The sequence below is a fragment of the Hypanus sabinus genome, chromosome 15, assembly GCF_030144855.1.
Source record: "Hypanus sabinus isolate sHypSab1 chromosome 15, sHypSab1.hap1, whole genome shotgun sequence".
Classification (NCBI taxonomy): Eukaryota; Metazoa; Chordata; class Chondrichthyes; order Myliobatiformes; family Dasyatidae; genus Hypanus; species Hypanus sabinus.
This window is the reverse complement of record NC_082720.1, coordinates 43,696,541-43,718,298: the sequence shown is the minus strand read 5'-3', so window position 1 is coordinate 43,718,298 and position 21,758 is coordinate 43,696,541. Positions and strand designations below refer to the sequence as shown.

Genomic DNA, 21,758 nt, shown 5'->3' with positions numbered 1-21,758 from the left:
CCAGGACAGTTTCCACCAGGCCATCAGACAGATTAACTCATACTCATTTGAGTGCATTCTATGTTACATTGACTGTTCTATTTATTCTAAATTATTATGAATTACTATGATTACACATTGCATATTTACATGGAGATGCAACATAAAGATTTTTACTCCTCGTATGTGAAGGATGTAAGAAATAAATCAATTCAGTTCAATTCAATATATCACAAACCAGAGATCACAAGACTGATCGTTGTGGACACCACTGATCATGGACCTCCAGCCAGAATAACAACCTGCCACCTCTACTGTCTTCTGTGTGCAAGCTAGTTCTGAATCCAAGCTTGCAATTCATCCTGTACCCCATTATCTTTATCTTCTGAATAAATAATTTACTAAAAGTCTAAGTGGATAACGTTCACTACCTTAACCATATAGTGCTCCTTTGTTCCCTTCTCAAAAAAACTTCACCTGCCCCATACAAAGTCAGCTAACTGTACCCAAGCAAGCTATGTCTTATAAAACATGGGGAGAAAATTCAAAAATCAGAGGTGTAAAGAGACTTGGGAGTTCTCATTCATGGTTCCCTAAAGGTTATCTGGCAGATTGAGTCAGTAGTAAGGAATGCAAATATAACATTGGTATTCATTTCAAAAGGACTAGAATACAAAAGCAAGGATGTGATGTCAAAGCTTTATAAAGCATTGTTCAGGTCGTGTGGAGTATTGTAAGCAATTTTGGGCTCCATATCTAAGAATAAATGATCTGGCATTAGGGAGGGTCCAGAGCACATTCACGAGAATGATTCTGGGAATGAAAGGGTATGAAGAGTTTCTGATGGTTCTGAGCAGTAGAAGATTAAGGAGTTTATCTCATTGAAACTTATCGAATATTGGGAGGTCTAGAAAGACTTGATGTGGAAAGGGTGCTTCTTGCTGTGAGTTTAGGACCAGAGAGCCCAGCCTCTGAATAAAGGGGTGTCCATTTAGAACAGATGAGAAGGAATTTCTTTAGTCGGAGGTGAATCAGAATCATGTTTATTATCAGTGGAGTATGCAGTGAAATTTGGTAACTCTGTGGCAGCAGTACAATGCGAAACATGATAAAAATAGAGAAATATAAATTAATTACATAAGTATATATGTATAAATTGTTGAATTAAAAATAATCGTGCAAAAACAGAAATAATGAAAAGTAGTGAGATAGTATTCATGGGTTCAATGTCCATTTAAAGATCAGATGATAAGGGGAAGAAACTGTTCCTGAATCGTTGAGTGTGTGCCTTCTGGCTTCTATACCTCTTTCCTGATGGTAACAATGAGAAGAGGGCATATCGTTGGTGATGGGGATGCTTAATGAATGGATGTCACCTTTGAGGCACTGCTCCTTGAAGATGTCTTGGATACTACAAAGGCCAGTATCCATGATGAAGCTGGCCAATTTTACAAATTTCTGTAGCTTTCAATCCTTCCTCCCCACCCATACCAGACAGTGATGCAGCCTGTCAGAATGCTTTTCATGGAACACCTATAGAAGTTTTTGAGTGTCTTAGATGACAAACCAAATCTTCTCAAGCTCCTAATGAAATATAGCCACTGTCTTGCTGCCTTTATAACTACATTAATATGTTGGGAACAGGTTAAATCCTCAGATATTGACACCCAGGAACTTGAAATTGCTAATCCTCACCACTTCTGATCCCTCTGAGTATTGGTTCATGTTCCCTTGTCATACCTTTCTACAATCCACAATTAGCTCTTTGGTCTTGCAATTAAATTTGGATATCCTTCCCAATTACTTATGTGCATCTTCATCTACACTAACATCTCTAATGGTTAGTTAGAAGACTCTGTGCTGAAATCTTTCCAGAAATTTGAATCCATGGAGCCCAAATCATTGAGTATATTTAAAGCAGAATGTTGTGACTGTGAATGAAGTCAATAGAGAGACATTGAATCTGGTAGATACTGAAGTCTTTATTCAGTAAAACAAGCAGGCGTCATACTGGTGATACTTTTGGAAGAAGAGGTGCCTTACCCCATATTATATAACATTTTTACATGTTAAAGAACAAAGGTAACAGCAGGACAATTCTATAGTTAACGTATCCACAATTATACTTTTGAATTACATATACAGTCGCCCCTCCTTATCTGCAGGGGATTGGTTCTGGGACCCCCCCCCCCCCCCGCGGATACCAAAATATGTGGATGCTCAAGTCCCTTATTTAACCTGTCTCAGTGTGGTAGTCTTTAGGACCCAGCAGAACCTTGGACCTTTTTAAACCTGTCTCCGTGCGGTGGACTTTAGGACCCAGCGCAGCTCTGAATCCGCAGTGTTTCTGTTCATGAAAATCATGATCATGATTGAAAATAAAGTGGAAGTAATAAAGCGATCGGAAAGAGGTGAAATGCCATCGGTCATTGGAAAGGCGTTCGGCTACAGTTGATCAATGACTGGAACAATTTTTAATGGATAGTGAGAAAGGCCCTGTCATGATGAAAGCTACAATTATTACTAAGTAAGGCAGTAATTTAATTATTGAAATACAGATGTTTCTTAAATGTTTTATTTGCATAGAAAGGTAAAATATATACTATATACTAAGACAAATATTTGACTAACTGAGGTTAAATAATATTGGCTGTACCTGTTCTGACTTAGACAGACTCGGGAATGGAACTTGTTCATAATCCGGGGACCGCCTGTATTTTAAAATCACCTCTAGATTACTTGTAATATCTAATACAATGTAAATGTTATGTAAATAGTTATTGTACTGAATTGTTTAGGGAATAATGACAAGAAAAAAATAGTCTGTACACTCTCAAACAATGAGTGCTGGAGAGAACTTCTGGGTTTTCCTGATCTGTGGTTGGTTGAATTCGCGCATGCAGAACCCGCAGATAAGGAGGGCCAACTGTAATTTTCAAACACCTACACCTTTGGACTAACTCTCCACACACTCAAAATGAATGTTAATCACTGTTACATCTAAACTACATTCATGCACATGCAGACACCGCAGGTTAATGCAGTGTTTCCTGGTTTTAAATCAACTCCAATCTGTAGCTCCAGGAAGAACGTTGTTCTGAGCAGCATTTTAAACTCAATCTACAATCAATATTCAGTTCTGAAGACCGGTTGCTAATGAAATTAATATTTGCTGCATTCCATAACTCCAGAATATGCCTTCACACAGAGATTGATAGGTCTTAGGGTATCAAAGATTATGGGGAGCAGCCAAGAGAATGGGGTTGAATGGGATAGTAAATCAGCCATGGTGGAATGGCAGTGTAGACCCAATGAGCTGTGGCCTAACTCTGCTCTTTTGTCTTACGGTCCTATGGTTATTATCTTCACCTCTGATACTATTATATTCCCAGACACACTCCCTTGCACCCTACCCCGCCACCCCAACATGACCAGAGGCTTCTGCCCTTGATTTCCTATGTACATGTTAGTCCAAAGTTCTCAACACTTCTTCCTACATGTCATCCCCATTCTTCATCCCCTCTTCATATCAGATCTCTCTGCTCCCATTCCCTCCTGAATACAGTCCCAATCTTCTTATTTTTAGCTCAAGGAGTATTTTCAGTCTTTCTTCTACTCTTTTTCCCATTCCTTTGAACTTTCTGATTTTTGATCACACTTTAGACAACAATAATGTTTTGGAATTTCTCAGCATCTCTCAGTTAACAGTATTTCTTGTGCTAATTTCTCACAAGCGTTAAGTGGATGTGCATCAGATATCTAGTTCTATTAGCAACACACACAGTGCTGGAGGAATTCAGCAGGCCAGGCAGCATCTCGGGAAGAAACCTTTCACTGGGACCTGAGGAAGGTGTTAGAGCACTTTTTGTGTTTAGCACATTTACATTTAGCAATTGAGTTTGGCTACCTATCTTCAGATCTGAAAATGTATTGTACATTTAATTTGGAGTGCAGCTCTGAATACTGGGTTCCTAAAAGCTGTTAATCCCAGACCAGACAATGATGATTAAAATTCATTTGGATGTTTGTGGTGTGGATGCAAATCAGACATGAAGATTTGTGTATTTTCAAAGAAAGCATTGTCTTACATTGTAAATATGGAATTATCCTTTGATGCTTAGCACATAAAGTATTGAGCCCCACGTTGGGCTGCAGAGACCTTTTGACTGAAAGCATCTCCATAGGATGCCTGTTGTACCTTTGAATAAAGAGGCTGCTTCATATCTGACAGTACATTCCTCCGTGACTTCATTCCTGCAACACAGAAGGGTCTCAGCCCAAAATGTTGAATATAGACTTGTACATAGATGCTGCCTGGCCTGTTTAATTCCTCCAGCATTTTGTGGGTTTTGCTTGGATTTCTAGCATTTGTAGATTTTCTCATGTTAGTGGTGCAATGCAAGTTTAGGAATTAGAGTTAATTAAATTGTCAGTATTCAATTATCACAATTTAGTTATCCTTATGAAATGTCAGAAGAATAAATAGTTATCCTAATGTCAAAATGCAGTCCTTCATTTTGGTTCTACAAGGCAGATATTATTGTTTAAAATCTTATTTGATTATTTATCCAGAAAAAATAATCCTTGGATATCTTCAAAGAAATATAGTTGAAGAAAGGGCAAGTCTAGTAGTGAGGCATGATCAGATTGCCAGAGCAAATTAAATGTAAAACTGTCATTGTGCTCTAAATTAACTTAGAAGCCACACATTCAAATATGTGATGCAAAAGAACTCCAAGACTTTTCTTCCCATTATGTGCTCAATCTCAAGTTTGATGTATGCTGAAAAGGACAATGGATCATGTATTTTACTTCAATAAATTAGCTGCGTTCTCCGTCAATTTGATGCTATTCCATTAGAAGCAAAAGAGGCAGCGATAAAGGAACTCAATCAAGGAGGGGGAGCAAGAGGTAGTGAGATAAGAGGTAATGGTAGTGATAACATTGTGAAAGCTGCACTTCAGAGATTTCATTAAATTTCATTACCTAACCAGAAATCGCACACTTAAGTCCTGTCCCCCAACCATTGTTGAAATGTGTGAGGAAACCATCAGTAAATGGGCAAGATTGTTTAAAAGGTTTTTTGATGGTAGGCTGCCCACTCCTGACCATTGTTCATCCTATAATGCCTCTGGCAAGAAATTGGAACATCTTAAAATTATCTTCAAAAATGAGCCAAAATGATCAAGAGAAAATCTTTGCTTGAATTTCTTAATGTGTGAGTTGAGCTCAGATGCTGCAGATGTGATGGAAAATGCAGGTGTTTTTCTGGCATTAGATAGATTGGGAATCTACCATGAAATGGAAGGGCTGGGCAGCTGACTGATTACTTACATCTTGCTGATGGTGTCTCATGAACACATTGAAATTAAGACAGGAAGGTGGAAGGAGGAAGAAATTAGATGAAGAGAAGTGGATAAAGAGACTATGGATTGTGGAAGGTAATATTTTGATGAATTAGTTACTATCAATATAATGGTATTAGGTTTTCTGCCCAAGAAGCTCAGAATTGAAATAGAGATCTTAAGTCCTATCAGATATGGGCACCCTTACTAAAGGGGGTTATACTGTAGCCAACTACCCTTTAAAGGCTAAATCACTTCTGCTGTTTATCTTCCATATTGACTTTAGCTGCCAATACCCCTTTCAGTGTTGTGCTTCCCCCCCCCCCCCCCAAAACCACACCAAAGCGGAGATGCTTCCAGCTAACAAAGTTAACAAGCTAACCATTTATTTTCAATGATATACATTTAAATTTAGATAAAATTCTTAAAATACATTTAAAGCTTAGAGGTTTTTCATCTTACACAAATTCTATCTTTCCAAATTACCAATTATTTCTAAAACAAAGGATTTCCAAAGTATGGGAACAATTCCTCTAAGCTAAAAAGACAAGTTGCAGATGAGTGAGTCATCCATCGTAGAAATCAAAGGCAGGAGGATTTTAATCTAGTTACCTCATTTTTCTGTCATTCCTCTTGTCATCCCTTCCCCATTCCTAAAATGCCTGACTGCTCTTGAACATTTATACTGTTTGCCACTTGGATGACTTCACATCCAAGTGGTATTTTTTCAGATACCTTTTCACACAGATGGTTTAAAAGCTTCTGGTGGCAGGAATGCCGAACACCCAAAATTAATGCTGCAAAACTGACTCTGAGTACACAAATCTCCCAAATATTGATAGATCAGGTATGTGATGTGCTAGGTGATAGTATCAGTCTGGTCTGCAAGCTTCCTTGAGCTAACTAATGTAGCTAGTATTGTCTCTTTTGATGCAGGCCAATTAACATAACCACATTATTTTATAGTGCATCCCTGGAGCAGCCAGTGCTGTTCTGTGGGCTAGTGGTCTGAGCTCAATGAACAATACTTATTGCTAGCAAAGCTCTTTTAACTTCAGACTGATTATTGCTTGCCAGTTACATTAAAAACTGAACATTGGTTCTTCTTTTTGGTAAGAAGCTGAGCAAAGAATATTGGTTGGGACTTTAACTTACTCCAAACCATCTCTTTCATCCTTGGAAATGTCAGCAGCTGTGATAGAAAGCTGACCTTGGCAAAATGACCCACAGCCCTGGGCAGTGAATATTAGAAACATAGAAAATCTACAATGCAATACAGGCCCTTTGGCCCACAAAGCTGTACCAAACAGTCCTGTCCTTAGAAATTACCTAGGCTTGCCCATAGCCCTCTATTTTTGTAGAAACATAGAAAATCTACATGCCTCCTTTTTCTCCTATTCATCACATCAATAGGAGAAAAAGGAGGCACAATGAGCTTGCAATGGTCCAATCAGCTGAAGAGTTGGATGTGGAAATGTATTAGCATGTGCTGACTGCTCTCATCCGTAACCCACAGTTAATGCATTTCCCAAATTTGCATCCAGTTGATTAAATTTCTTGGTTGAAAGTATTTAGACATTCTATGGTGAGATCTATGCAAAGCTATGCATAAGGCATACCATGGAGCTTCATCTACAAACATGACAGAACACCAAGATACCCAAAAGCCAACCTGAACTTCTAGTAAAGAGTTTAGTGATGTTCTGCACTTATTAAAACAGCCTAGATAACTCTTCAGGTTTCCAAACTATTTTAAAAACTTACACAATTTAAAAAAAAATCCTTAAATCAATGTAATACCTTAGCAATATTTGGAAGTTATTAAAACTAGAATCTGTTAGAAATGAGAAAATTGTAAATATCTCAAGAAGCTGAAAAGTAAAATGGAAATGATCATAAAAGACAGAACAAAGAATTTTCTGACCTCAAAGCACATGCTAATTAATTGTACTCAATAAGAGAGAACAGCTAACAGTACTTTCCTTAATAAAATGGAGAACGCGTATTTAGGAAACACGAAGAACAGAATTCATTAAAGTAGTCAAGGTGGAAATTACAAAAAGTACGGATCTAAATAATTACTCATATGTTGCTTGTCTAATTATCAGACATTTTGATGGTAACATTACTTAAGGTGGTACAATGAACTGTACTTGTTTCTAAATAAAGTGAGCTTTCTTTTGGAGACGAGCCTGGCTGTAGTTGTGAAGGATTAGACTGGTCCTGTACTGATATGAATGTGAAATTTTAAGCAGTGATTCATTCCTGTCTCTACAGCAATTAAATGATTGCTTTCCCTTAGCACAGGTAGGATCTTTTTTTAAAAAAAAAAGCCCATTTACAGTAAGATGCTCCACAGTACATTGAGGAATGGTAATTGCATGTATTTTCAGAAGGAGCTGCTTGAGAGAACCATTCAATGTCTAGTGGCCATTCATGCATTGAAAGCAGGAGAGATGACTTCTTCATTCACTATAGGTTACAACGTTTGAGGAAAATTGAATTCAATAGCTTTTGATGAATGGGGCACACCAGTATATATTTTTGGTTTAATCTTCCATTATATGAACACTTGTGCTTGTATCCACAAGCTCCAGGGCTGTTTGCAGAGAGGCTGGAATGAGTGTGTCAGAGAAAGCAAAGAGCTCCATGAAGCAGAGGGAGGGGGAACAGAGAAATAGTATGGAAGAATATAGGAAGTAGAAGGGGGCCAGGTTACTTTACCCCTGATTCTAGTTACACCACTCAATCAGAACAAGGCTGTGTTTTACCTCAGCACCACCTTCCTGCACTAAGCATTTCCCTTGACTCTCTTAATATTTTGAACTCTTAGTTTTGTATTGAATAAATAAAGCTTGTGAGCTTCTACTGTTCTCTTAGATACTAAAGTCAAAGATATAATAACCTTGAGCACACAAGTTGGTGTGGTGAAGTGGTATCACATTATTGTCCTCCTGCTGTGCTTAAGATCACTGATCTTCAAAGAGCACTTCCCACTTGACTTTGACACATCTCACCTCATCATTATTCCATTTTATAGTCTCCCAGACCTTGTTAGCCACCAAACTGATTCTATGGAGTTTGTGCCATGACCAGAGAAGCAAAACAAGTTGGCTTGGAATGCTTTGGAGAGTGAGTTGTATTATTGAAATAAGTAAGATTCTAAAGAAGCACAACATATATTGTGATGTTTTCATAGAGAACATTTCAAATGATGTTTCAAGATTTAATCCCTGGAATTTTCTATTTTATAGGATCTCAATCTTTCACAAGTCTGTAAAGTATTTATATAAACACCAATAATGTGGATTTTAGAAAATGAATGAAACGTAATAGGCTGAAATTTAGAAGGAATATGAGGAAAAATATTTTTCACCCACAGGGTGGTGAAGGAACTCTAATCAAAGACATGTTAGATGCAGAAAATCTCAATGAATTTAAAACTTTCTTGGATATATAGGAGTTGCTGCAGCCTAGTTTACCAAGAGCTGGAAAATTAGATTAGGCTGATAGGGCTTCCTTGGCTGGCAATGATGGACCTGGTCTCATCCTCTGTGCTTTAGGTTTCAGTGATTCAATAATACAACAGCATACATGAGTGAATAAATGAGAATGCAGGCTACATCAGCTTTATAAATTCACAGAGCAACCTAAGCACCAACAAAGCAATAAATTAATGGAGCATTGGGCACCATTGAATGGATAAATTAATGGAGCAGCAGGCTTCCATCAATCCATAAATTCTAAGGAGTGGGCATGCTAAGGAATCAATAAATTAATATCACTGCAAGTAGCAGTAAAAATTGAATCAATGGAGCAGCAAACTCACAGTATTAATAAATGGTCCACCAAAACTAAATAAAAGTAAGCAAGTAATGAAACCAATAACACCTCAGCTACAATGCTGACGGAGGATAAATGCGTGGCTGAGGGAATGGGGCAGGGATTCAGATTTCTGGATCATTGGGACCTCTTTTGGGGCAGGTGTGACCTGTACAAAAAGGACAGGATGCACTTGAATCCCAGGGGGACCAATATCCTGGAAGGAAGGTTTGATGGAGCTGTTGGGGAGTTTTTAAACTAGTTTGGCAGGGGGTGGGAATCAGAATGTGAGTGCAAGGATTAAGGTAGAAGGACAAAGGCAAGATGCTAAGAGTTCTGAGTTGATGAGGAAGGACAGGCAGGGGAGAAAAGATAATTGTAGTCAGTTAAAAGGGTTGAAATGTCTACTTCAGTGCTAGGAGAATCAGGAACAAGGAGAATGAGCTTAGAGCATGGATTAGTTCGTGAAACTACAATGTTGTGGTCGTTACTGAAACTTGGTTGGAGGAAGGGCAGGATTGGATGATGCAGGTCCCAGGGTTCAGGTGTTTTAAAAAGAATAGGATGGGAGGTAGAAAAGGGAGGGGGGGGGGAGTGGCATTGCTAGTCAAGGATAGTATCATGGCTATAGAAAGGGAGGACGCTGCAGAGGGAGTGTCCACAGAGTCTGGGTGGAAGTCAGATATAGGAAGGGATCAATCACTGTGCTGGGAGTAGTCTATAGGCCCCCAGATAGCCCTCAGGACACCGAGGAGCAGGTACTTATACAGATTAAAGAGGAGGAGGTGCTTGCTGTCTTGAGGCAAATCAGAGTAGATAAATCCCCAGGACCTGACAAGGTATTCCCTCGGACCTTGAGGGAGACTAGAGTTTAAATTGCAGGGGGTCTGGCAGAAATATTTAAAATGTCGATATTCACGGGTCAGGTGCCAGAGGATTGGAGGATAGCTCATGTAGTTCTGTTTAAAGAAGGCTCAAAAAGTAAGCTGGGAAATATAAGCTGGTAAGTTTGACATCAGTGGTAGGTAAATTATTGGAAGGAATACTAAGAGATGGGAACTACAAGTATTTGACCAGACAGGGACTTATTAGAAACAGTCAGCATGGCTTTGTGCGTGGTAGGTCATGTTTAACCAATCTATTAAAGTTTTTTGAGGAGGTTACCAGGAAAGTGGATGAAGGGAAGGCAGTGGATGTTGTCTACATGGACTTCAATAAGGCCTTTGACAAGGTCCCGAATGGGAGGTTAGTTAGGAAGATTCAGTCACTAGGTACACATGTAGTAAATTGGATTAAATATTGGATCAATGGAAGAAGCCAGAGAGTGGTAGTGGAAGATTGCTTCTGAGTGGAGGCCTGTGACTAGTGGTGTGCCACAGGGATCAGTGCTGTGTCCATTGTTATCTGTCATCTATATCAATGATCTGGATGATGATGTGGCAAATTGGATCAGCAAATTTGCTGATGATACAAAGATTGGAGGTGTAGTGGACAGTGAGGAAGGTTTTCAAAGCTTGCGAGAGGGATTTGGACCAGTTGGAAGAATGGGCAGAAAAATGGCAGATGGAGTTTAATGCAGACAAGTGTGAGGTATTGCACTTTGGAAGGCCAAACCAAGGTAGAACATATAAGGTAAATGGTAGGATACTAAGGAGTGCAGTAGAACAGAGGGATCTGGGAGTACAGATACATAATTCCCCAAAAGTGCCATCACAAGTAGATAGGGTTGTAAAGAGAGCTTTTGGTACGTTGGCCTTTATAAATCAAAGTATTGAGTATAAGAGTTGGAAGGTAGTGGTGAGGTTGTATAAGACATTGGTGAGACTGAATTTGGAATATTGTGTACAGTTTTGGTCACCTAATTACAGGAAGGATATTAAGAAGGTTGAAAGAGTGCAGAGAAAGTTTACAAGGATGTTGCCAGGACTTGAGAAACTGAGTTACAGAGAAAGGTTGAATAGGTTAGGACTTTATTCCCTGGAGCGTAGGAGAATGAAGGTTTATTTGATAGATGTGTATGATGGGTATAGATAGAGTGAATGCAAGCAGGCTTTTTCCACTGAGGCCAGGAGAGGAAAAAACTGAGGTCATGGGTTAAGGGTGAAGGGGGAAAAGTTTAAAGGGAACATCGGGGGGGGGGCTTCTTCACACAGAGAGTGGTGGGAGTGTGGAATGAGCTGCCAGGTGAAGTGGTAAATGCGGGCTCACTTTTGACATTTAAGAAAAACTTGGACAGGTATATGGATGAGAGGGGTTTGGAGGGATATGGCCCAGGTGCAGGTCAGTGGGACTAGGCAGAAAAATGGTTTGGCACAGCCAAGAAGGGCCAAAAGGCCTGTTTCTGTGCTGTAATGTTCTATGGTTCTATAACCAAGCAGATTTTAGAATGGTGCAGGAAATACAGGGTAGTAGTTATGGGTGATTTCAACTTCCCTCATATTGACTGGCACCACCTGAGTGCAAGGGGGATAGATGGGGCTGAATTTGTCAGGTGTGTTCAAGAAGGATTCCTGACACAGTATGTGGACCGGCCGATGAGAAGAGAGGCCATACTGGATCTAGTTCTGGGTAATGAACCTGGTCAGGTGACAGACCTCTTGGTGGGGGAGCATCTTGGTGAGAGCAACCACAACTCCCTTAGCTTCAGCATAGCTGTGGAAAGGGATAAAATCAGACAAAATGGAAATGTGCTTAACTGGGGATGGGCTAGCTTTGAAGGAATGAGGCAGGAACTAGCGAGAGTAAACAGATGTTCAAAGGGGAAAGCACAGAATTAATGTGGGAGACGTTTAGGGACCACTTGAACTGGGTTCAGGATAGGTTTGTCCCACTGAGGCCAGGAAAAAATGGTAGGAAAAGGGAACTGTGGCTGATGAACCATGTGAGGCAACTCGTCAAGAGGAAAAAGGAAGCATATGTTAGATGCAGGAAGTAGGAGGGGCTTGAGAAATATAGGGTAGCCAGGAAGGAGCTGAAGAAAGGAGTTAGGAGAGCTTGAAGGGGGCATGAGAAGGCCTTGGCATGTAGGATTAAGGGGAACCCCAAAGCGTTCTATGTGTATGTGAAGAACAGGTGGATGATGAGAACGAAGGGATGTATGGATTTGAACCCCAAGGTCCCTTTGTTCATCCACACTCTTAAGTAACTGACCATTAATCCTGTACTCAGTCTTCTGGTTTGTCATTCCAAAATGCATCACCTCACACTTACCCGGATTGAGGGTAAAGAGGGATAAAGAGGGCAACATGTGCCTGGAGGTTGGGGAGGTCCTAAATGAATACTTTGCTTCAGTATTCACAAGTGAAAAGGATCTTAATCAGGATGAGGTCGAAGTAGAGCAGCCCTGTGTGCTGGACAATGTGGAGATTAAGGAAGAAGTGCAGGATCTTCTTAAAAACGTTAAGACTGATAAATCCCCAGGGCCAGATATAATACACCACAGGTTGTTGTGGGAATTGGGAAGAGATCACAGGAGCATTAGCTATGATCCTTGAATCCTCTTTGGTTGCAGGGGAAGTGCCGGAGGACTGGAGAATGGCAAATGTAGTTCCTTTGTTTAAAAAAAAGGTAATAGGGAGAAACCTGGGAACTATGGACCAGTGAATCTTGCGTCAGTGGTCTGCAAACTACTGGAAAGGATTCGTAAGGATAGGATCTAGGAGCATTTAGAGAACTATGGTCTATTCATGGATAGTCAACATGGCTTTGTGATGGGAAGATCGTGCCTCATGAGCCTGATTGAGTTTTTTGAAGAAGTAACAGAAGAAATTGATGAGGGTAGGGCAGTGGATGTGGTCTACATGGACTTCAGCAAGGTATTTGACAAGGTCCCTCATGACAGACCCATCCAGAAAGTTATGAGTCATGGGATAAGTGGAACCTTGGCTGTTTGGATAAAAAAAATTGGCTTAAAGGAAGAAAGCAGAGGGTAGTTGCAGAAGGAAAGTATTCTGCCTGGAGGTTGGTGACTAGTGGAGTGCCACAGGGATCTGTCCTGGGATCCCTGCTATTTGTGATTTTTATAAATGATCTGAATGAAGAGTGGGAGGGATGGGTGAGTAAGTTTGTGGATGACACGAAGATTGGAGGAGTTGTGGATGGAGTTGTAGGTTGTCGAAGGTTACAAGAGGATATAGACAGGCAGCAGAGTTCGGCAGAAAAATGGCAGATTGAGTTCAATTCGGGTAAGTGTGAGGTGATGCACTTTGGAAGGACAAACCAGAAGATTGAGTACAGGATTAATGGTCAATTACTTAAGAGTGTGGATGAACAAAGGGACCTTGGGGTGCAAATCCATACATCCCTCAAGGTCACTGTGCAGGTTGAAAGGGTAGTTAAGAAGGCCTATGGGATGCTAGGCTTCATTAACAGGGGGATTGAGTTCAAGAGTAGAGAGGTCATGTTGCAACTCTACAAATCTCTGGTAAGACCACACTTAGAGTATTGTGTTCAATTCTGGTCACCTCATTATAGGAAGGATGTGGAAGCTATGGAGTGGGTGCAGAGGAGATTTACCAGGATGTTGCCTGGTTTGGAGAACAAGACATATGAAGCAAGGTTTGGAGAGCTGGGACTTTTGTCTTTGGAGCATAGAAGAATGAGAGGGGACTTGATAGAGGTCTACAAGATTGAGAGGCATAGATAGGGTGGATAGTCAGTACCGGTTTCCCAGGGCACCGATAGCAAACACTAGAGGGCATAAGTAAAAAATTAAGGGAGGGAAGTTTAGGGGAGACATCAGGGATAAGTTTTTTTACACAGGGTTGTGAGTGCCTGGAATGACTTGCCAGGGATGGTGGTGGAGGCTAAAACATTAGGGGTATTTAAGAGCCTCTTGGACAGGCACATGGATGAATGAAAAATAGAGGGTTATGGGGGTAGTGTGGGTTTAGTACTTTTTTTATAAGGATTATATGGGTCAGCACAACATGGAGGGCTGAAGGGCCTGTACTGTGCTGTAGTGTTCTATGGTTCTATCTGTGCCAGTCTCATCTGCAACTTACTACTGAAATTATTTTGAATATATCTTATGTAATAGTAATCTAAATCATTTTGTATTTAAACTTCTTACAAACATAATTAAGCAACCTGTATTCTATATTATATACAGATTCGGTATGGATCAAGTAGAGTTGGACTCGAGCCTGTAATTGAACTGACTACCTGTGGCCCTTTCCACCTGCAGGTTGCAGAGGGCTGATGGGGGTAACATTTCACACTCCAGAGGCATCCAGCAAGTCAAAGTGGGACTGCAGCAGTGAATAGGTCACATGTGACATGCCACTAGGGATCCAACAGCCTTTGGCGAGAAGCAAATTTGGGCATGGAGCTGTGTTGCCTGAAAGACCTCTTCTTTTAAACAAGTTTTATATTTCTGAAGTTCATTTAAATATTGCCAAGAACGCTATAATCTTAAAATGCTATTTTAAAGAGAAATCTAAAATTAATCAAAACACTTTAAGATCAGAAAGTCACGATAACTGTTAAAAAGAAATTAAATAGAAAACAAGTAACACACAGAGATGGCACCTGTTCCTTCAGTGATAGGCAGCCTTCTTCATTATATCTTGTTTAAATGGAATGTAGTATATATCAATACATTGAAATCTTCTGTCATGTCCAGTGGTCTGATATGTGCTGCATTTTCAGCAACTTTCTGACTTGTAGCAGAGGCAGGTCCATTCATCTCAGTTGCAATGTTGTGACTGTCTGCTTTTGACTGCCTCCTATTACACTCCTGTACTTTGTTTACACATCTGGTTCTAGCAGTTTTCTGCTGCTGGGCATGAAGTTCTTATTTGCCTACATGTCTTGACAGATTATTGCTTGTCGTCCTTGTTCTGGGGTAGTATGAAAGATAAGGGTGCTCAGATAAGGGACTGACTGTGATAATGTGGTATTCTTCAGCAGTCAACTTTATTGCCTTCTCTGCTCTTTCTCAACTTTGAGAAGTGTGATGTTATGTTAGGTGATTAATATGCTAGTCCTGGGAGAATCTGACAAAGTTGTTTGATGTGACCTTTGGCTGTGGTCAGTGCATCAGAAATATCCATCAAGCAAGCTGTTCTTTCAGCTTGATTGGTGATGAGTGGCATTCTGTTAATAAAAAAAAATCTATCTCACAAAAATGTGAAAAATATTCATTTGTCACCAGTTACATCTAGATGGAATAGATTTTTTTCCTGGATCTAAATGATATTTCATTTAGTTGGTTCCTGTCTAAAGATCAGCAAGACAGAACATAATTTCAATTCTTCGGGTGCTCCTGTGTTCTTAATTTCAGTACGGCTTTCATGCCAACATCTTGGAATATTGAGGAACAGAAACTTAGAATGTGACTAATAGTCATAGGAATTAGTTTTTCGGGGATAAACGTCTAAAGTTATCATTGGGTTTTCAAACTGAAACTGTAGGATCAAAGCTGGCGAATATAGTGTCATAAAAAGCAATTGGTGTGGTGTTCTTGATATAGCTGATATATTCAACTGTTACATCACTAAGTGTCAGAAGGATTACTAACTATCCTGATGTCAAAAGAGCTTAGACCAACACCTGAATTCTAACAGTTTCTTCATTGTTATTATAAATTACATAGCAGATTGGTAGTTGATCAACTATTAGGTGGAAAAACTCAATTTACTAGTTACTAAGGAGAAATATCTCAAAATTATAAAGAAATAAAATGTCTGACTCTCAAATGATTCCTATCACAGGTCCCTTGGGAGTGACAGGCCTTTACTCTGTGAATTAAATGTTCAAACATTACATTTTCCTAAGTAACTGATCCCTCTCAGTGCAATCCCATTCAGTGTTTTATATCTTTCCTACAGTGTGCACAGTACTGCATGGTACTCTCGACGTGGCTGAACAATTGTTTTAAAATGTTGTAGTTTAAACTCTTCTAATTTATGTCTTGACTAAAGAACAGAAGCATCTGCTTTCTTTTCCACCTCATCTACCTGTAGTACCACCTTCACTTGCACATGTGCATCAAGGTCTCTCTGACCCTTAGATTCTCTTGAACTCTACCATTTATTGTTTGTGTCCTACCCTTATTAATCCTCCCAGAGTGCACCACCTTGCATCTATCAGAAATAAATTCTATGTCCTTATCTTACCAAATTCTAGTCTTTTGAAAATTGTTTTTATAATCCATAATGAGTGATAAGGGTAAAAAATTGCATGCGTATTTCTGGAATCAGCAAAGGTAGTTGTGCTTCTTTAGCTTGTAAGATCTTGAGCACAAACAATAGCCCAATGTGGCCATAAAGATGTGCATCAGCTACACAGAATCAGTGCAGCTGATGCATATCTTTGTGATAAAAGACTTATCCAAAGATAATTTTGGTTATAGTTTCACTTTGTTGTACAAGATCTCCCAGTCCATCGGTTAAAGTCCTTCACACTATTTCAAAAATCATTAACTTACTCATTCCTTCGTATTATTGAATGTGCTGACAAGTGACTTGAAGAATCAATGTTTCCAGACTTTCAAGTGAAACCTAGTAGCCCCTTTGTGACTTCATTTGTGTTTCATTTTGAGAAGGATAGAGATTAAACAAGAAAATGAAAAATATTTCAGAAACAAGTCAACAAAAGGTAAAATACTTAAATTTTATCATAAATTTGGTTAACTTGTTTAGAAATACAATTAAAATTGAGTCATGTGTAAACTTAGAAACTTCATATCTGGTGCCTTTAGAATTACAAATATGTATTATCCCTGTGCATTAAAAATGAAGTTAAATTCAGTTTCAAAATTACAGGTTTAAAAAAGACAAGGTAATTTGTGACTTTGAGTATGAAACTGTAACTGGAAGATCAATGCTTATTTCTAATGGAAACAATTTAGATTGTCAGAGCTCATTGCTATCACATTTTACAGACACAGAAAAAGAAAAGATAAATCTTTGCTGCTGTGGTTCAAAATGATGTATAGATTCTTACTTGGCTGAAATCATCTTGTTGCCACACGCCAATTATTGGAGACTACTTTGCTTTTCATTACATTTTTCAAGTGCTAGAATTTTCCCACGTCTTTCACAATTAAGTGTTTAGTATGAAAAAATTATTAAATATACAAAATAATTTTCATAGATTAACAACATAGCAATCAAAATGACTGAAGGTTTAAATAGTTCCCTATTTTAAGGACTAATGATGCCTTATTTATTTTGTCAACATTGGTAAAAATTAAACAAATTTAACCCCAGATTTTACACTGAAGATAGCAGGGAAGACACCAACACCCATAAAAATTAATGAGGAATTGAGGCAGCAACTCTAATACATAAGCAATCATTAAGAAGCTGCAATAAAGTTGCTTTGCTTCTCTAGATATTGCAACCAAATGATTACCTTGGTAAGACATTTTCTACTGAACTATTTAGAACAGTACAGAATTGCTACATCAGGGTGATAAATACTAACTCTACTCAAAAACCTTCCTAGGTAAAATTTTAATATAGTAATAAATCCTACAGTAATATAGTATACAGTATTTAATATAGTAATAAATCCTTCTCAATCACTTAATATCAGTTGTTGCAAGTATTTTCCTTTTACGTTTAAAAAATTATGTTTTCTTTGCCACTTTTATCATTATTTTGTCTTTGCATTTCTATTTATTTCATCTTTTTCTTTATGATCTGGCATTGTTAGCCATTTTAATTTATGAATGCTGAAGCAAAGTCTATGGGAATCAATATAGTTTCTACAGTCTGACTGATTAAGGATGTGCAGCAGTGTTCCGCAGTCACATAAATTGTAGATGCCTTTAGGGAGTGCTGCATTATCTTGGCTTTTTAAATCTCAGTAGATTCCAGCACAATCATCTATATGAATTTAATGTACAAGTTCAAGTATAATAAATGTCTGCCTGTGATGTCAAAATCTGGGCAGTGTTAAAAGATGAATTTCCTAGGTGCTTTATTTACTGAAAACCTACGTATTTCAATACAATGTAAATATTTGATATTTTTGTTAATAACTGGATTTACACTATTAAACTTTAGACTTAAATTGACTGAAAACTCAAAACCATTTTTTATAAAAGTTCCAGTACACTAGAACTAAAGCCAAAATCGGCTTATACTGTAGTTTATGTGAGTTTGCACACCAAGATACAGGTCTACAGAGCTTGTGTTCTCAGCACCCTCCTCTGTGGAAGTGAGACATGGACCCTGTATGCTCACCTAGAAAAGAGGCTGAACACCTTTCACCTGCGCTGTCTCAGATGCATCCTCTGGATCTCTCGGAGGGACAAAGTTACCAACAACAGTGTCCTTGAACATGCTGTGCTGCCTAGTATGCAGACCCTTCTGAGAGAGCGTAGACTGATGATCTTTGATGCTGTGGATCGGTTTTAAAATTGTGCACCTTCATATGGCAAACCTTCATGGAACAAATTCACAGTATTGTTGATTTATAGTAACTGATTATTTTGATGACAAACCAGATTGATTGCAGAACTAGAGATTGATTACACAGTCTGAGTTAGCAAACAAGTATTGCTTGGACTTGAAACAACTAATTAACAGGAGCAATAACATGTTTGCAAGGTTGGATGTATGCCTACTCAATTCTGAAATAAGTCTGGCCTAGACCTTAGACTTGTTCAATTCAATGCTCTTGTTCACAACTGATATGATAAATTATGTTGATTTATGGGGTGGGAAGGATAGGAGGCCATGGTCAGTACTGTATCACATTACAGAATAATATCAGTCCTGTTAAAGAATATACAAAAAATTGATAAATGATTATCAAGATACCAAGTAACTTTTAGGTACTGTATTTCATCTTTGAGTAGTCTGTTCTGGAGAAAAACTGATGCAGAGGAGCAAATGGACACAGGAGTTAAATGCATATAACATTTAAATATTGTAACACAAGTCAATAACAAACAAAACCAAGTATGGGGGATTATCTCTGGGAAGAATAAATTTTAAAAGTACAGTAGAGAAGTTTTGTGTTAAGCTTCAATGGAACTTTGTGTAGATTGTGTTTGAATGGTTTGATAGGCGATTATTTATCATATAGGGATATTTCATGATAAAAGCTGGCAGTTTGTATCATTTGAATTGACATCTTATTGAATACAGAAGCCCAGAGCTTACTGAAATGCTTACTATCAATCAATGTGTTCTATCACTGGATGTATTCAGTCACACCTCAGTTTGGATGAGAGTCCCCAGCACTTGTTGAAGAGAAAGTGCTTCTTTCATCCTGTACCAGTTCATAAGCAGTGTGGGGTTTCCATTGGCTATAAAACAAAAAAAACAAGTTTATTTTTAATCTTGTTATTGTTTATGTATTTTAGATAATTTAGCATTTTATTTTCAAATGTTTGTAAGCTATTCCAAGTTTATAGTTTTGATAACATGCAAAACTGGAGGTGGTGATTCGTGAGCCAATGGAGCTTTAATGTGGATTTTGGAACTGTGCTTCTTCAGCACACTGATGAAGTTGTCATCTTGGTCATGGTTTGTGGCGGCTTTCAAAATCTGGATCAGGTATGTAGATCCATGGGGAGATGCTGGTTAGAATTCCAGACTTGTAAACAAGGTATGGTTTATCATGGTAAGGATATAGGAGCACTGGAAAGGATGCACAATTGGTTGATTTTAACTGATAGGAGATCTGTAAGATTTAACATTAGGGCTCCCTTTGCTCTTAAAGAGAACAGAATAGGAGAGGATCATTGACAGTGACCCTACAGGCATGTTTAAGGTTTTTAAAGATTTCGATTAAGTGAAAAATTAGATACTATCATCATAGGGACGTCGCTAAGAAATCAAGAAAATATTTCAGAAGGAAACTTTTTAAAGAAGAATGAGAAAATGGAAACGTTACCTTAAGAAGCATTCAATCATCACAATTTTTCAAAATTCTGTCATTAAGGTGTCATACCGGGAAACCTATAGCTCTTCTGAACTTTTGTAAACCTAATATCTCACAAAACATTTAAAATATTTCCTGCTGCTTATCTGGCTAAGACTAACTAATGTAATTTCTCACTTTTGCTGCTTTATGCTGTGACTGAAATTGCAAATCCTGATGAGCAAGTCCCATTTGTCCAAACACTGTCTTTGGATTTGAATTACTTAAAATCAAAGATTGCCTAAATAAAACGGGTATCTCTCTCTCGCTTCTTCTATGGAAGAATACTTGGGCTTTTATTTCCAAAACAAACTTCGTGTACCCTACAGCATCTGTCAGTGGATTATGAAATTCCTGACAGGAAGCAGTCCTACTTGTGGTATGTTTCATATACTGGCAATAAAGTACTTCTGATTCTGATTAAACATATCATGGAGAAGGATATCATAAAATAGTTTGTTACTGATAACAAGCAGGAAGAGGCTTCAGTGATGTGTAAGCGCCAGCATTGACACTTAATCACCTGTTTTTATGCGGCATTCTCTACTTAATTCTGCATGAATCATACAAATAAATCTCTGCAAAGATTAGATTCAGTGTTTGGCAAATAGGGATGACCACCAAATCAACAACATCTCAGAACAGAAGGCATCAGTTTGCCTAATACCTCAATGTCAGGATTATTGCACTGAAATCCAATTTACTTGCTCTTTCCATGTGGCTTTATTTTGCTTATCGTGCAACTCGAAACGAAACTAAAATAGCTTTTGTTTTAAGAAGCTTCCCTTTTTTTTACAAGAAGTAATGGCAGACAGATGTTGAGCTTTACTCTTTTCCATTTTAATTTAGCTTTCACTTGCAGATTAACCTGGGATAGATTGCTTGTCTTTTCTAACCTGAAATTTAGACAGTGACTGAAGGGAAGATGTAACTGTTCATCCAGTAAATGGAAAACTGGATCTGGATGCATTAATGGAGTGTTGCTTTTCTCATCTATGGGGATAAATAAAAATGTGTTTCCTCAGTGAAAGCAAAATCACATCAAATACAACTTACCACATGTAAACATACACACATGAAAAATGACACACACACACACAACTGGACACACGCATATTAAAAAAACACTGGCACATGAAAGTTCATGTGCATACATACACATGCGAAGTATGTGCATGGACTCAGGCACACATTTTAACTGAAAATATTTAATTTAAAAGAATAATTCTCCTGTTCCTACTTTCATAGCTTTTACCATACACCAAAATCAAAATGACTTCCAAATATGCAAAGGCTCTGCTTCTACCCTAGTCAAGGAAAAGGGTGCCTAAGACTTATGGTCACCCCATCACTGCCTTAATTGGCAAACCTTCTAAATATTTACCCCTAGTTCTGGACTCTTTCACAAGAGGAAACATCTGTTCTACATTAAAGCTGTCAGGATTTTGTGTTTCAATCAAGTCACCTGTCATTCTTCTAAACTTTCAACTGATACCTGTTCAACCCTTGTTTGTAAGGTAACCTGGATGCTCCAGGTATTGGTCGGGTAAACCTTTCTTGAACTGCTTCCAACATATTAATATCCTTTCTTAAATAAGTAACAGATCCTGTCCATGGTACTTCATATACGGTGTCAACAGTGTTCAGAAAATTGCATCTTTTTACTCAATTCCCCCTGAAAATTATTTACTGAATCTGCATTTAGCCTTTTGAAAATCATACACTAAGAAA

General features: G+C 38.4%; 1 protein-coding gene and 1 long non-coding RNA gene across 7 annotated transcripts in view; one reads left to right on the top strand and one right to left on the bottom strand.

Annotated features, from left to right (window-relative positions):
* The window catches only part of LOC132405457 (uncharacterized), a 72,338-nt gene extending 53,349 nt beyond the window's left edge, over positions 1–18,989 (bottom strand). For both annotated transcript variants that reach the window (XR_009515877.1, XR_009515878.1), the window contains exon 1: positions 18,341–18,989. This is a non-coding gene — a long non-coding RNA (uncharacterized LOC132405457). The remainder of the gene's footprint in view (positions 1–18,340) is intronic.
* slc23a1 (solute carrier family 23 member 1) overlaps positions 1–21,758 on the top strand; it is a 243,339-nt gene that overhangs the window by 53,145 nt on the left and 168,436 nt on the right. For 2 of the 5 annotated variants that reach the window (XM_059990267.1, XM_059990264.1), the window contains exon 1: positions 16,592–16,745. The exons of 1 other annotated variant lie outside the window; for it this stretch is intronic. In XM_059990267.1, coding sequence (XP_059846250.1) covers positions 16,713–16,745 — 33 coding nt within the window. In that variant the 5' untranslated portion in view covers positions 16,592–16,712. Of the gene's footprint in view, positions 1–16,590; positions 16,746–21,758 lie in introns of those variants that run through there. 2 more of the 5 variants (XM_059990270.1, XM_059990268.1) reach the window with 2 other exon arrangements.